Below are 13,750 nucleotides of genomic sequence, written 5' to 3'. Positions count from 1 at the left end.
TCTTTATTTGCAAGCAATTTTAGTTACACGTTCATTTAATCCTGGGCCTCAAACCTATCATGACTTATCATCATCATTCCTAAATATAGAGTCCCTTTCAAGGCTGCTATAATACTCTAATTTGCAGGTGTATGGAGTCTCTGTCTCACTGCTTCTCTGTTCATCACACAGTACATGTTCATCTCTGTTCATCAAACAGTACATTTTTCATTTAATTAGTGACCCCCTTGTTCAATTCTGATGAAACTTGCGAAGGACACTCTTGCAGATATCTAGTTAGCACATGTTATTAAAAGTATCAGAATGTGGTTTTATATTGATGCACCTTGTCTGTCTTGCTGTCTGTCTGTATTACATTTGTTGGCATATTTCTAAAGAGGAGACCTTTTCATTAATATCGAGATATTTCGTGAGAAATTAGTCTGAGTGATTTATCATGCAACAGAGTCCTTATCCCCAGGTATAGGGTATAATGCTTTCCTAAAAAAAAAAAAAAAAAAATGTCATTTAATCTTGTCATTTAATCCTTGTCATTTAATCTGCAGATGAAAAATCAAAAGGCTGTGTCTGATCGCGTGCAGGGTAATTACAGGAGCGTTCCCATGACAACATTCTAGAATATAATATAACAATTTACAAATTGATCATTTTTTTCCCAGTGTAATACTGTTAATTTGTCGAATTTCTTGAAAAACAAACAATAAATTCTGTGATTTTGTCATAAGCGCTCCACTACTGCAGTTGTGTTACTTGGTTGCTAAGAGACGGCTGGATGTATCAACAATTCTGCACGTATTACTGCAGGAACCTCTGTGAACAGCAACGCTGTCAATTCCCAGAAAGTTTAAACAATACAGCGTTTCTATGTTAGTCTGGTTATCAAACTTTTATTTATTTATTTTAAGAACATGGGGAATGGAGCCAGTAGTAGAGTTGGACCAGAATTTAAGAATGTGGCAAATGCTGCATCTCTCAAAAGAGAGAGGTAGGTTTACAGCGCTTGGAAAATACGATTAACAAACTATGACAAATTTCGATAGAAATAGGAAGATTAGTAATGTACCAGATATCAGATAAGTAGTTTAATTACTCGGTGTATGTTTGAGTGGCAGTGTAGCCACTATTTCCTAGTTTAACAGACCGTACCACTATTAATATGTAATGTTATGATAATCTTAAATTAGTTTCTTGACATATCCATTTACATTTTTTTCTTCTTCTTGTTTTTAATTAAATGAGTTTTTGCTTCGCCTCAGACTGGCAGAAAATGTCAGATTTCTTTTCAGTAACATATTTTAAAATGTCCCTTTGCTCATGTCCCACTAATGATAATAGTTTTATATTACATAGAACATTGTAAGCAACAGTAGCAGTTGCCTTTTGGTGGGTCTACTTTGTTCACATTCCTTGGGAATATATTTGTAAGAACACTTGAATTTTGAGAGCCGTGACTTTATTGATCTCTGTGCAGCAGTTGGGCTTGTTTTAATTGGGGTTTAAGATTGCCCTCTGCCACAGCATAGACAGGGAAAACAAACAAACTTCTGCCAATACTGCCATTTAATTGAACCTTTTTTTCTTACAGCATTGTGTCCAACATCATATCGCAAACCCCTAGAAGTAATAAAGATATGGTGAGGAAAGCCTTTTTTTAATGATCGATTTTTCTAGGAATGTTTTGTAGCCTTTAGCCTTCTAAGAAAGGACTATGGATGGAGCATTTATTGCCCATTTGTAGCCCTTTTAACTAATCTTGTTCACTAAACTAAATATCTTGGTAACCCTAAATATATAATCTTCCCCTCTTCAAAAATAGACACAAGATTTTAATAGCAAGATTTTCCATGAATGCATTGCTACTCCATGTGTTATCTGCTGTTTTTACTACCAGTGCAAAATGACTAGCTGGGTTATTTCTTTATTTTAACCCCAAGAAAATGGGTTTCTGTTAAACTGTATCACAATAAATGTTGTACCGTATTAGTCTGGCACAGCTAAACTGGCCACTTGTAAGGTACTGTAGCACTGTAAAAAAATGAATAAAATAAAAATAACCCAGAGGCCGTGGTAATTGTTAACTTTCTAATTAGAAAAGTAATCTACGATTCCTGCAGTATTTTTAAATGACATCGATTAGTCATGGTTTTAGTCATGATATGATTTTATGTAATTTGTCATTTCTTTCCAAATAAAAGTATAGTATAGTACACACTTTCTGTTTAAAAGAATGTATTCTACAATACTTCATTGAAGTTGGCTGTCTACAGTTGCATGGAATACTGGAATAGTGCGCTTGTGCAATCCCAGGTGGCTTTGACATTTTGCAGAAACTTGATCATTAATATTGGCTTGTTATCATACTCCAGTGTTGGTTTGTACTGTACTTTACTGCTTGAGAAAAAAAAAGAAGCACAGTATTGCAAATGACTTGATGTTAATTCCTCCCAAATGGTAACTGTTTCACACTTTATTGTCTTTATTAAATAAAAAAAATAAAATAAATAAAAAAACAAGATGTAAAAGTAGCACACATTTATTTCTCAGTTCACTGGAGCACAGGATTCCCACCATTGGATTTCGTCTCAGTTTGGACATTGAGCCATGCATTTATTTCCTTTAATCCCTGTTTGTGCAGAATTTAATAAAATCTTAAGATTAAGGTTAATAATAAACAAAAAACAAAACTTTTAGAAATGACTTATCGAATGACTTATTCGTTGATGCAGATATTTTATATTGTACAGTCGAATGGTTCTGTATAGTTAGTTATGCAACATTGTACATTAGTTTATTACATAGTGCATATAAGTAATGTAGTAGCAACTTGAAACTTACTTTTAATATTATTCAATATTGTTAAGGTTACATACTACTAACCAGGTTAGCACTAATTTCATCCTGGAATTGGAGCAGGGACATCTAAAATGTCCAAAATGATATCAATCAATCTTTATTTTATATAGCGCCTTTCATAATGGACCACCATCGCAAAGCGCTTTACAAGATAGTGAGGAACAATGCATAATACATTAGATACAGTGATATACAGGGCATAGTACATTAAATACAAACAGAAAAAAACCAACAACAATGCAAATACATTAAATACAGGCATATTACATTAAATACAGGGCTAGGATGTGAATTCTAAACATTGTGAATGCATGTGTCAAACAGAATCATACGAATAAGATGAAGTGAAAAACCTGAAATAGCAATGTAGACAACAGCTAATAACAGATATCAGGCTTAAAGAGCATTGAAAGCAAGAGAGAACAAGTGGGTCTTGAGAGGTGATTTGAAGCGAGCGACTGTGGGAGCTGCACACACTAAAGCTGGGAGAGAGTTCCAGAGAGTCAGGGCCATGAAAAGACTGCTCTCCGAGTGTGGTGCACTTTTGCTTGGGTATAACAAGAAAGCCAGAGTCAGAGGACCTCAGCTTGCATGCAGGGACTTAGTGGGTCAGCAGGTTGGAGAGATACTCTGGACCTGTGTGATGAAGGGCCTTGTAGGCAAGCAGGAGAATTTTGAAAGTAATCCTGAACTTTACAGGTCACCAGTGCAGCTGGGCAAGACGGGGTAATGTGATCATGTTTTTTACATCTGGTAAGGATTCTAGCAGAAGCATTTTGAACTAGCTGCAATTAGTTTATGGCACGCGATGGAAGACCACCATAGAAAGAGTTGCAGTAGTCTAGTCAAGAGGAAATGAATGCATGACAGAGTATCTCTGCATCCGGGAGGGAAAGGTAGGGACGGCCCTTTGAGAAGTTTCAGAGGTGTAGAAGGAGGATTTGACTATAGAGGAGATTTGGGCATCAAAGCAGAGGTTACTATCCAGAAGTACACCAAGGCTTCGTACAGTGGGGGAAGGCAGCAGCAGACAGTTTCCAAAGTTCAAGGAAGCGATATTGAGATTCTTGAGTTGAGTTTTGGATCCTACTAGAAGAAGTTCAGATTTGTTAGTGTTGAGCTGAAAAAAAATTGGTAGACATCCAGGCCTCGATGTCTTGGATGCAAACTGAGAGCCAGACCATGGTAAATTGACATCCAGGCTCTAGTTTTAGGTAGAGCTGGGTGTCATCTGCATAGGAGTGAAACAAGAGGCTATGTTGGCAGATGAGGTGACCCAAGGGAAGCATGTAGATGTTAAAGAGAAGAGGCCCAAGAACAGACCATTGAGGGACACCGCAAGTGACTGGGTTTGCGTCAGCACTGCTTCCAACATAGAAAACAGACTGCATGCGTCCAGATAGGTAAGAGGACAGCCAGGAGAGACAGGTTCCAGAGATCCCAGCATACATCTGAAGGCGGTCAAGAAGAATGCTATGATTTATGGTATCAAAATCAGCAGTTAGGTCAAGGAAGACAAGGACAGAGGGAGCAGGAGCATCAGCATTAAGCAGGAGATCATTCACAATCCGGAGCAGAGCAGTTTCGGTACTGTGATGCGGCCGGAAGCCAGATTTCAGAGATTCAAGCAGATTGTTATCTGTGAGATGTTTCATCAGCTGGCTGGCTACAGCCCTTTCAAGAGTTTTGGAGAAAAAAGGAAGATTGGATATGGGACAGAAGTTAGATAAGACAAGGGAGGGGTTTTTGAGCACTGGTGTTACTCGGGCAGTCTTGAGGGCAGCAGGAACCAGGCCTGAAACCAAGGACAGGTTGAGTGTGTGCATAATGGAAGGAGCAAGGTCAGAAGCACAGAGACGGATAAGATTTGTTGGCCAGGGGTCCAAGGGGCATGTGGCAGTAGTTGATCTCAACAATAGGCTGGAGATATCAGTAATGGAGAGAGGAGAGAAAGAAAAGAGCAGAAGGGGCAATCGTAGGGGAGTCAAGGTGGTCAAGTACTATACTGGGTTTGTGGCAGGAGAGCGTAGAATAAATGGTGTCGATTTTATTCCGAAAGAATGAGGAGAAATCATGGCAGGTAAGAGAGGAGGATGAATGGGAGATTAATTTATCGATGGCTGGATGGGGGATTTGATCAATGGTTTACCGTGTTTCATGGATATGATTTCAGAGAAGTACTTCACCCTGGCAGCAGTGAGCGCGCGCCTGTAGCTACTGAGGTGATCGGTCCAAATCTCTCTGTGAACTGTTAGTCCAGATGACCTCAATTTGCGCTCAGACATGCGACAAGCATTTTCTCAAGCTGAACAGCTTTGTTTTAACTTGCACTGTGTTATGCTACAGGGGTTGATCCTCTGTTATGCTTTGTAAATTAAAACAAAAAAAAATAGAAGAAAGCATTGGTTAGCAGATGTGGTACAAAACTATGCAATGTTATGCCACAAGTTTTAAATGAGTACCATACGTCTCTTTTACCATATAAGGTAAATTATTTCAAATAACACATTTTCATGACAATCATTTTATTTAAATGTTTTAATTATGTGTATTTGTTTTTTTTTTTGTTAGCTAGCTGAAACTAGGCTGACCGATATGGAGATTTCTGCCCAAAAGACAGGGCTGGAGGAACAATTAAAAATTCTGAAAAATGAAAGATCATCCATGGATGTTTTTGAAGGCAGTGTCAATGACATCGACAAGGTAAAACAGCAAGGAGAGTGATGGAGTGTAAATTAAATCTTATAAACCTCACATCAGAATGAGTGAAAGTAATGTCCTAGCTACAATGTAATGAGGCGCAGGTCTGTGAAGTGGACACTAGAGGGCGCTGAAGCTTTACAAATGGAATTACAGAGGTGTGTCGTGGAGTGAGGTTTTTATGGAAACGTGGTTACTGTGTTTAAGGACCCGTTGTAAAAGTACACAAACTCTTTCAGGACTTCCTTTTCCCACTGGATCTTTAACTGTTTTAAAGCCTATAGTGACTGACTATTTTTAAACTGCAGTCCTGGCTAAAAAAAAAAAAAAAAAAAGCATCTGATTGTTTTATTACACAAAGAGGCTGTGAAAGCAGAAAACGTATAACACCAAAGTTAAGGTGTTATTTTTATTAATGATCTTGTACCCAAAAGGGTGCTCAGGTACTGGTAGCTGACATGTGTCTCTAGTTTCACATAAGACAAGCACGGGTATAAGTTTTTGTTACAATCTTACAATTTTTACATTAATTATTCTAGTGTGCTGCTTGGCTGGCTGGAAAAAATCGATTGGTTACTAATATAATCAAGGGCCAGCAATTCGAGCAATCAGCTTCCTGATGATTTCCTGCTAGACATGAGTCAAGAAACAGTTTACTTTAACCAGCTCAGAGCAGATTATTATTATTATTATTTATTTCTTAGCAGACGCCCTTATCCAGGGCGACTTACAATTGTTACAAGATATCACATTATACTGTGTGTGTGTGTGTGTGTGTGTGTCTGTGAATTGTACAGCCATGCACGCAACATGAGCTTGAGTTAGTGACAATAGTACATAGCATACCTGTGCGTACCTCCGTTTGTCTGTGTTACGAGTCCTGCCTGTCTGTTCGTACATCTGTCTGTGTGTCTGTGGCAAAGGGCCCCGCCCCTGTGTGCATTTGTGTTATGTGTATGTATGTATGCGTGCGTATGTTAATGTTGGTGTATAGATTGGTACACAGGATATAAACGGGTCTGTGTTTCACGTGTGTTTAACGTGTATAATTATATTTAGGCACGAGGATGGCACATCACTTCACGTGCAGATAAAATGTGTATAATGTGTGGCACGGGGTTGCACGTAATGAATTCACGTGCTGGGATTCAAGTGAGTAATTAATTAGTAATTGAATCCCAGCACAACAGTATATATAGATGCACGTTTTAGTCACTTGTGGTTGGTGTTCGGTGAGTGGAGAACGGGAGAGAGAGGAGAAACTAAAAAGTGAAAGAAAGAAAGAACGTAAATACTGCTTTACTCACCGTGTCTGTTCGTCCCTGTTTGTTAGTGTGTGTTCGTTTTTTGTTTGTCTCTTTATTTTGGCGCAAGTGCCGTGTCCAGTGTTTTTTGTGTTTCAAACCTTTTATTTTCTGTGCTGTTTAATTAAATGCTGAGCGAAACCATTCGCTCAGCTCCACCAAACTCCAAGTCTCTGTCGTTTGTGTTCCTGTTTCTGGTCTGACGCCACCCACTCCGGCCGTCTTTGTGACAGTGTCACATTACAGTTTTACATATCTTCACAATTGCTTATCCAATTGAGATGAAAGTGGCTAAAGGCATTCTTTTTGAGGTTATTAGAATATGGGGTTATATGGAGGATCTTTGTACATGCTGTGGATTACACTGATAGCTGTAATTTGTTACAGATGTTTAAACTTGTCTTACTTTTTGTTTTTCTTCTTGTTCTAGTACATTCAACAGTTAGAAGCAGAAGTTAAAGAATCCCAAAAACACATTACTATTCTGGTAAGTGTTTAAAAACATATTTTAAGATTAACTCAAGATTAATATATAAAATATATAAGCTCTGGATGCTGTTTTTTCAGTAGTTTATCCAATGTCCAGCCAGAAAGAGTGTGGATGTTTTAGTAAATATTCAGGTGTCTGAAACCCTGCACACAAGGAGGGAGGTTCTGTGTTGATTTATTGTAAATAAAACTATTTTCTAAATGGCGAGAACATTGCAAATGTTATTTCAAACTGGCTTGAAGCTGACTTTAATGTTTGAGGTGACTATCCTCCTAAATTGCTTACAACGACCCCCTTGCAAATGAGGCCACGATCTCAATGGGTTAACTTCCTGCATAAATAATAAATACATAAATAATGAATCAATGATGTGTATTTTATAAATATAATTTACTGATTTTATATTCATTCAATAAAAAAAATGTTTTATTAAAAAGTTTGTTTTTCACTTGATGCCCATTTTTAACACCGCACATTTAGTTGCTATTCGCAGATTGACAGCATCTGTTTGGGAACTGTGCATTTTGCAATTTGATTATATTGCTTTACTCAAAGAACGAAGAAGCTGTCTGTTCTTTTCAGTTTCATTCTTTGCTTGTTTGGTATTTTGCCATTTCACAATTTGAGCAAAATAATTTGCTCAAAGACCAAAATAACCATTCATTTAGTTCTCTGATAATTTTTAAATGCTCAAATCGCAAAATGGTTATTTTTGTCGGTGATTGACGGAATCCTGACTCTGAGTATAACATATTAATGTATTTCATTAAATGCAGCATGTTAAAAAGTAGCAAATTTGAAAAATATCAAGAGCCCCAACACATGTCACTAAATGTTTAATTATATATATATATATATATATATATATATATATATATATATATATATATATATATATATATATATATATATATATATATATATATATATATATATATTCAGCTGATATTAAAGCAATTTAAAAAAAAACAAAACAGAATTGTATTTTAAAAAGATTAATGTAGCTGATATTACAACAAAAAAATGTAAACGCTGGCAGCTTTCCACACCCTCATTTGGAAATAGGGGTAATTTAAACCTGGTGGGCACTAGAAACAAACTACTGCTGTCTGCTAAAACACAAAAACAGATATTTTGGTTACTTGCACTGAAAGTATCCTGCTTTCATGCTCACTGTAAACTTTATGTGAAATTCTGTCTGTCTAAAGACCTCTGTCCATAAATAGCTGGCTGAACTAAACACTTGCTTGTCTGGGTTATAGCCTCTGTACAGTCTTGTGAAGTAATTATTTGTATCCGTGTTTACAGAAACAGAGAAATAAAAGAAAAGTGAAAAAGCTCCAAACCGAATTGGTTCAAGCAAAACAAGAGGCTGCGCTTGTTGCTATAGAAATGAAAGAGAAGATTCGAAGTATAGAAGAGAGACACTCCACTAGAGGTCAGTGTTGCTTAATTTATTATTTCCTTTGTTCATTTGTCAGACCATAAGGTTGTAATCTCCTGTGATCTAGGGACATGTAATGACATTTGTAGAACACAACATTTTTTTTATTATTATTATTATTTTATAGCATAAGTATGTCGCAAGCATTTTTTAATAGTGTTGTATTTCTCTTGAAACAAGAAACTTGTACAAACCATCAACATTTGGTGGGGGTAACAACATAGTACACATGGCTATTATAAAGAATAATCTAAAGTAAGCTGTGGCAGGGCAGGGCCCTGCCTGTAAATCATATGGTTTTGGTGGTGGTTGGCAGGGATGGGGTTAATTTCCTATCCCTGCCAAAATACATGTGAGTGTGGCTGGAGCTAATTGAATAATTGATGATAATTAGGCTCCAGCCACATGGTACAAAAGGGAGAAAAATCCTTTGTTTGGGAGAAGGAGTTTTTTTTTTTTTTTTGGTGAGTCTTTGCGCTGTTATTATTTTAAAAACTTTGTTGTGAAGGCTAATGTCCAGCCTACAGGTTTTGGATTTTGTTTAAACCTTTTGTTTTGGCCCTTAAGCTGGTTATTTTGTTCCTTTTTATTGTGTGTGAGACCTGTTTTTGTTTAACGTTTTATTTGCTCTGTGAGCAGTAGTGTTTTGTTCTGTATTTTTTTTATTTTTTATTAAAACGCAGAGCCACGCTTAAACTGCAGCTTCCTTGCCTCTGAGTCTCCTTCCCTGCCGGTACCATCTGGGCCCGCAACGCTACCCTGTCACATAAGCAAAAACACCTTTTCTTCTTTAAAATCAGTCTCTATGGAATGCTGCGTGTTTGTGTAAATTGGTAAATATTGTAAGCTCTGTTCCAGGGGGACTGATACATCTGTCACACACTTTACACCATATATACATCATTTGTCATGTGCAATGTTAAATTGTTGTTAAACTGCCAGATAGGTGATTGATATATCTTATCCAACCAAAACAAGGAGACTCTTTCAGGCTGATTATACAGCATATCCTGAATGGATTAAGGTGCTCTATTTCATTCTTAATGTAGTCTTGATGACAAGTACTTGTTTTAGGTTTTTTCTTTGGTTTTGCTGAGGACAATTTCTTTCTTGAAGGCGCAGTAGTTTTCAAATAGCAGGCAACTATGCTATTTAATTCACCAGTTATAAATTAAAAGAGATGTTATAAAATTGATTTAGTTACAAAATATACCATTCGTTAAATTTCTTAATTTTTTTCAGTTTAAAAAATACACTAAACTTTAGTACTTATTTTCCACTACATAATAATAATAATAATAATAATAATAATAATAATAATAATAATAATAATAATAATAATGATTAAATACAGACTCTGGGGGTCAGTTTCACAAAACACTTTTAGTTAGCATTTGTATAATCTAGATTAAAATACACCAAAAGAATAGATCTAATTATGAATACAAGCTAGTTCTTTGCAAAACTAGTCTGTTCTGTGTTGAAATGCTCTGTCTTGTAATGCTGTATTGTGAAACAGTTAGAAAGAAGATAGCTTGTTAGCTAGCCTGCTAAGGCCTAGACATGTTTTGTATTTTTTGTATTTTTTTTTGTGAAACTGGCCCCAGTAGTATAACTAGTGTCACTGCTATTTTAAATTGTGTGACTTGATACTGAGACACTTTCCTTTCCAGGCAAGGAGAGGTCATGCCATGTGCCGTCTGAAGTCAGTTCTGATGAAAAAAATCGACTTTGCCTCATCCTTGAGCTGTCTAGCCAGGTGTCCCAACAGCAGGCAGCCATAAATCGCCTGGAAGCAGCCTTGGAGCAGAAAGACGTGAAGCTTAAAGAACTGGAGGCAGCTCATGCAATATTGGTGCATGCTGCCGAATGCAATAAAGTATCATCATCAAGACAGCCTGGTAGTGGGCCCAGTTCTGAGCATCGAAGAACAAGACTTTTGGAGTCTAACAGCTCAGTTGATGCAATGCTATCAGCTGAAGACAAACCACCCAGTGGTAAAATTATGGAACACAACTCTGCCTTGGGACAGAAGTTAATGCAAGGATCAGCCTTAAAACTGAGTGAAAACCTTGGACTGGAGAAGATGCAAAGCTCTGAGGAAATGATGAAGAGCCACAGAACTGGGTCTGCTACTTCTACAGAGAGTGGAGTGTCCATGACTGTGTGTGAGACTGAACCCCTGGAAGACACCAATTATGAACTAATGCAAACCTTTTAGAAATGTAGTAAAAAACTAACACAGCAATATAACAGGCTGCACATTTTTATATTATGGGTTCATTACTCTTGGGAATCAAACAAAACAATTAACCTATACATGACCAGAAGTAACACACATATTTGCAAAGGCATACAGTATGCAGGTGTTCAGTGATCTAATTGCAGTCTAATTCAGAACTATGCATACCGGTACTAATATTTAAGCATTAATGGCCATACAGGTTTACAAAACGGTCTAGAAAACGATAGCACGATGGCGGTATGATGACATCACAAATCTAGAAAAGAACATTCCATTCTGTTCGTTATTTTTCTTTTGGGAAATACTGTAGTAGAAAAGTTGATCGTTTAAATATATTTGACATTGTTAATGCTAACATTGGTACACTGAATTTTTAACAGTAGCTCCCAAAATATATCTTTCTGTTTACTTGTTTTAATTAAATCGGATTGATATTGTTTGTTTAAAACACAGTAATGAGGCTTTTTGTTTATGCTAGCGGGCGTTCACTGGTAAATAATGACCTGACATACTGTATCTTGATTGGCTGAGGCGGTGTCCGATGTTCTATTATGTTTCTAAAAAAGAATGCCACTTTCCAAGGTTATTGCACCTACCAGGATTACAAATGAATGTAGCCTAACAGATCTTCTATACAGATTGGTTATCTTGATAATACAGTAGAAGTAATCCTACTACAAATTTTCAGATAAGAATTCTTACATGATTTTACACTTTGATAAACGGAATATTCTGGTGTGACAAGCTCACAGATAGTGAATCATTGGCATGTATCATAAGTTCCAATTTTATAAAACTCGGGTGCTTCCTCTTGTGTCTCCAAATGTTCTAGGATGGTTGATGTTAGTGGTGGTTTACAACACACTCCATTTGTAGGAGGAAATGCACAATGTACAGACATGTTTAGTAAAACTTGAAAAAAAAAGCTTGTTGCATTGGACAATAAATCAGTGATTGCACTATATATATGTTTTAAAGGCTTTGCTATTGCCATTTATCAGAAACTACAGTTTGTGATGTAGTTCTTGAAATGTACAGTTGGTCCTTATTTTTAAATAGGCCAGCTGATTTTCAGTTAAATACATATTATTTATTTCTTAACAGACACCCTTATCCAGGGCAACTTACAATTGTTACAAGATATCACATTATCTTTACATACAATTAAGTTATTTTTACATACAATTACCCATTTATACAGTTGGGTTTTTAACTGGAGCAATCTAGGTAAAGTACCTTGCTCAAGGGTACAGCAGCAACGTCCCCCACCTGGGATTGAACCCATGCCCCTCTGGTCAAGAGTCCAGAGCCCTAACCACTACTCCACACTGCTACCCCATGAAAACAATCATCTGATGTTAACTACTGTGTTCTTAATATTGAAATAAATCCAGGATTCAAACCTTAAACTAGTTAAAAGGGTAAATTGAAATTGACGCTCCTCTCTCTTCTCAGTATATAGAATCCCTTGGAGGTTGTTTAAAGGTACTTTTTGTGAGTGTTAAGGCTACAAATTATTATTTCCAAAAACAATACATTAGCAAAATAAATAAATACATATATAAATAAATAAATACATACATAAATTAAAACAACTGTAACATATCTTTTTGAAAAAGGAACCTGAAAAGCTCTCAGGCACCTAGCATTTCTTCATTTACAAATACAGTTGATAGCTCCAATGGAAGTTTGCTGCTTTAAAAACAGATTACAAAGAAATCTAAACATCAACATTACAATCTAACCCCAAATTACATTAACCCTGTGTAATTGCAGAGGAAATCTCCTTAGATAACATTCCATTCAAAGTAAGTTACAGAAGCTTTCTGTGCTAATGTATAATGGGTTCAATTTAAAGTATTTTTGAAGCCCTATTAGTGGGGAGTAAAGGCTATCTGATACATTTATCAGATAAAGTCAAGCCTGTTAAAACTGCCCTTTTTGCCATAAATAAACCATGGCAAATGTACTCTGAATACAATCTCTTCTCTTTTGTTTGATTGTTATATTTTCTGAAGGATTTATTAAAATGGTATCAATGTTTCAGTGGGTTTAAGAGTGAAGATGTTATATATATATATATATATATATATATATATATATATATATATATATATATATATATTATGTTACAGTAGCTATCTTAAACTAGTTGAAATATATATTCAATTTACCTTTTAAATACAGTCAAAAGTTATATTGTATATATTATTAAAAATAAAAATGACAGAAATGCTTTTTTCTAAGATCTGATGGGGATTCATATAACAACGCAAGCTTCTATCTTATTTTGTTTTGTCTGGCCTTGAAGGAATTATACAGCACTATTATACACATCTTGCCTTTTAATATTCTCTCTCTCTTTCTCTCTGAAACAATGCCAGTACTGTACAAGCCTCGCCATACAGTAGCTGGCAATAAAGTTGAAGCGATGCATTGAGCAGTTATTGACGATTAGCATGTTATAAAGTAGGTTTGAGTTTTTGTATTGCAGCAGTGTGTTTTAAGTTGAACAAGAACTTTGCTGTGGTCTGTCTTGCATGTCAACCCTTCACTGCTATAATGACAGATTTGGGTTTGTCATAAAAAACTCTCCTCAGGTAATATATTGATAGATGCGGTCCATCATCAAGAGTAGCGATGCAGGACCTCGTAAACACCTTTGTCGTTGGGGTCATTTATTCTGATATTACACATTAATTCAAGCACAAAAA

General features: G+C 36.2%; 1 protein-coding gene across 1 annotated transcript; it reads left to right on the top strand.

Annotated features, from left to right (window-relative positions):
• The first annotated feature begins 3 nt into the window (after nucleotides 1-3).
• Nucleotides 4-13,048, top strand: LOC117408680 (coiled-coil domain-containing protein 192). The gene is made up of 6 exons (XM_034013882.3): nucleotides 4-985; nucleotides 1,586-1,634; nucleotides 5,425-5,556; nucleotides 7,288-7,344; nucleotides 8,656-8,785; nucleotides 10,465-13,048. The coding sequence occupies exons 1-6, from the start codon at nucleotides 909-911 to the stop codon at nucleotides 11,010-11,012; spliced, it is 993 nt and encodes a 330-aa protein (XP_033869773.3). The 5' UTR covers nucleotides 4-908; the 3' UTR covers nucleotides 11,013-13,048.
• Nucleotides 13,049-13,750: the final 702 nt, after the last annotated feature.

This window comes from Acipenser ruthenus, chromosome 2 (assembly GCF_902713425.1).
Source record: "Acipenser ruthenus chromosome 2, fAciRut3.2 maternal haplotype, whole genome shotgun sequence".
Taxonomy (NCBI): domain Eukaryota; kingdom Metazoa; phylum Chordata; class Actinopteri; order Acipenseriformes; family Acipenseridae; genus Acipenser; species Acipenser ruthenus.
Note: the sequence above shows the minus strand (reverse complement) of the source record. Positions and strands in the feature narration are given on the sequence as shown.